Source organism: Loa loa (assembly GCF_000183805.2).
Source record: "Loa loa unplaced genomic scaffold supercont3.898, whole genome shotgun sequence".
In the NCBI taxonomy this organism is placed as follows: Eukaryota; Metazoa; Nematoda; class Chromadorea; order Rhabditida; family Onchocercidae; genus Loa; species Loa loa.
The window spans coordinates 3,177-6,442 of NW_018109078.1; the positions used below are offsets into that span (position 1 = coordinate 3,177).

General features: G+C 32.9%; 2 protein-coding genes across 2 annotated transcripts; one reads left to right on the forward strand and one right to left on the reverse strand.

Moving 5' to 3' along the window:
• Positions 1-269: 269 nt before the first annotated feature.
• On the forward strand, positions 270-1,293 carry LOAG_13877 (hypothetical protein; the record flags this gene model as incomplete). The annotated part of the gene is made up of 3 exons (XM_003149381.1): positions 270-322; positions 673-761; positions 1,067-1,293. 3 exons carry the CDS (start codon positions 270-272, stop codon positions 1,291-1,293), a joined length of 369 nt encoding a protein of 122 aa, XP_003149429.1.
• A 1,024-nt stretch (positions 1,294-2,317) lies between these two features.
• Positions 2,318-2,905, reverse strand: LOAG_19008 (hypothetical protein; the record flags this gene model as incomplete). Its single annotated transcript, XM_020451667.1, has 3 exons — positions 2,835-2,905; positions 2,672-2,759; positions 2,318-2,560 (listed from the first exon to the last, which is right to left on the reverse strand). The coding sequence occupies exons 1-3, from the start codon at positions 2,879-2,881 to the stop codon at positions 2,318-2,320; spliced, it is 378 nt and encodes a 125-aa protein (XP_020304532.1). The 5' UTR covers positions 2,882-2,905.
• Positions 2,906-3,266: the final 361 nt, after the last annotated feature.

Here is a 3,266-nt window from a genome sequence, read left to right on the forward strand (position 1 = left end):
AGCGAGTGTGCAAGCTATAAAACGATAACAAATCGTTCAGTAGAGTGAGTTTTTTCTTTTTTTTTTTTTTAAAATACATCTCCATGTTTTTCCTTTTTATTCCAATCAAGTTAATCTTTCTGGGAAACGAAACTTTTGTTTGGAAAAGTTGGATGAGCGCTTTTATCCTTGTCTATTACTAAATTCTGTGATTTATAAATGATCCATATGTTGTAATCAAATTGTATAAAACAACATATTTATGTTTTGCCGCCATCAATTAACGGAGGATGAAGGAAAGGGAGCATTTAGCTCTTGCACTGTACGATGTTAAACGATTTCGGTATTTTAATATAGCAGCAACATTACTTATACATTTCCTATATATTCCTTTTTGTACTTATTGCGCAATGTGTCACATAGCAAATGGATAATGACGAAATCAAACAATTTCGAACTGCTTTTGTTGAGCAATAACAAAATAGATCACTGATAGCATGTTATAAAGATAATGAAATAATTGGTAATGATAAATAGCAAACAATTTTGTGAAATCTCCCACCATTAATTATTGCAATCATCCTTTTTACCTTATTTATTGCAGTTTAAAATATGCTAATTCATTCGCATTTCATGGAACTCACAAATAGCGGGAAAAATCCTATTGAATAATCTTATTTAAGGTTCAATTAGGCAAATTAAACCTGAGAATTCGATTCAGCTATTAGAACTGTTAAACGATGGTAATCCGATTTCTGCAGCATATGAACTTTCTGCGCCAGGTATCCTGTATTTTTTACTTGTTAGCACACAGTAAATGAAATAAATTAAAGTTAACTATTAAAAGTTCAATCATTAAAAGGTCACTGCAATAAATGATGAGCAAACTGATTTGCAATAAGCAGAATTGATTTCATGCGGAAACAAAGGCAGGTAATGTAAACAAGGCTAATAGGAAAGCGGGTAATGAATAAAACTGCCAAAGGTCGTATATCAACAATAATCAACTGGAGCAAAGCATATTGCAAACAAAAGACAAGCGGTAGAAGAAAAATTTACAAATTCAAAAATTGAAACAATTCAAAAGATAAAGTTGTGCCTCCATCGATAACTGCGAGACAGTGTTGGTTCGGTGCCGGTCGTATATATGCAATTGCTGGGTTGCAAAAACTCGATTATGGGAATTGCTGGGTCACAGAAATTTGGTTATGGGAATTGCTGGGTTATAGAAATTCAATTATGGAAGAATTGCAACTCGCTGAAACTTTTCACTTCAGGTCTAGCAATAAGAGTGTGGAAGAAGTCACCATGTAAACTAATTTATAATGTTTCATGTTTGACCTATTGAGATAGCAATTTAAGAACATTTCGTGCGCAAAAGTAGTAATAGCTGAGAAGAAACATCGAAGGCAACGACAAGGAATTTGTTGGTTGATCATATTACTTGCTTTTGTATAACTCATTTGTCACCGCTTACCAGTTTATCGTATAATTATATATATATATATATATTTTAATACCTTTTTTTGTTGTTAATTACCAATATTGTGCAAAGGACGATATTACATCCCGAGTAAATCTATATCCCTAAGAAACGAGTTCAACAGATTGGCTTTTCCGACAGAAAGAGCAAAGGTCAAGAGTTAAGGAAAACGGGGAATACTTTAGTTGAATAGGTTGTTTCGGAATTTTCACATATTTCTACAGGTTTTGGCTTAACGATTCTGTTGGTAATGTTGCTCTTATACAGAGCATTATGTCTTTTTTGGTTTACCATATTTGTTGAAAAAATCTGTTCATTAACAATGAATAGCAATGAAATTAGCAATTAGCAATGAAATAGTATGAATAGCAGGAAATACTGGGGAAATAGTTCCAAAGTTTTTGTTCTGTTTTTAACACGCGCAGTCCTACACTTTAGCATTATTGGTAAGAAGTTTTAAACAACTTTGAAGATGTGACTTTAGAATTATTATATTTGGAGAAAATTCTTGCTGTTAAATTTCTTATTTATCACAATATTTCAATAATTCAACGAGTGATTGACATCGAAATTAGTCAATTATTCAAACATTGATTTATTTTCGGTTTCTTGTTTCAATCCATGTGTTATTGGTTAGTACAGGTACAACAAACTATGACGAAGCAGTGGATAACTTTAACGACGATAACTTATGCCGCAAATTGTGCCCTACCTTAGACATATTTTTATCATTGATTCAGGTCACAAACTATTTAATAACTTGATATGAAACAAAGCACCAAGCAAGGCTTTGCATAATTTTTAAGATTTAAAGTCTGTATAATGATACAAAGACATTTGGAGAAAATGAAAAAATTATCCATAATAATAATAGTAATAGGGAGGATAACCGTAGGAATAAGGAGAGTAACCGAAGTATGGATAATAATAACCATATGGAGAAGCTGACCCTAGTAATGAAGCTAGTAAAAAAGTTGCAAGTAAATCTGAACTAGAAGAAGCTTGAGGAGGTTGAGGAGATTGTTCAGTTTGATTTCTTCTTTGATCATCTCCAACAAGAAAGACCAACTGCATTGCGTTGCCATTAGCGGCCACAGTCTTAAATTAAAAAAAGAAAAAGTTGATGCTTAAATGAACACTAATGCCTAATACGTTAATGTAGCATGTGAAAGTTTAATGTTTGAAACTAATAAGAAGTATGAAACTTACGTTGCCGTTTACTTGCATGTTGCCAGTTAAAGTAGCAGGATTTAGTGCCAGTGCCTGTGCATCCGTTTCAGTAACTGATAGTATTGCACTGAAAGTGAAAGAATACATTAGCAGCTATGTATACTTAATGAATAATGCAATAACAGCAAACACTTTAACTTACATTATCGCTAATGCAATCAAATATTTGGTGATAACGAGTGACAGCATAATAAGCAATCCAAATACCTGCAATATAATCAGTAGTGTATAATTGGTACCATTACAATATAGCTTGCATCTTGGCTGCGTTCCTCAGTTGAAGGAAATATTTGTAGATGTCAGAAGATGAGTTTGCTCATGAGTAAACCTGGAGGGCTTATTTCTGCCAAGATTAGAAATGACCGATGTTCATCAGACTAGTTGCTAAATGGAAAGGACATTTAGCCTCCAGATGAGGATGAGCATTGCCAATATTGCTATTCTTGATTTAAAGAGTTCATTAGAGAAGAGGTAAAAAAGTGAAATAGACGATCATGAGTGATAAGGCTTTATAAATCATTTGTAACTCGCATTTGTGACATACTCGGAAAGTAAGGATCGATGATTGATGTTT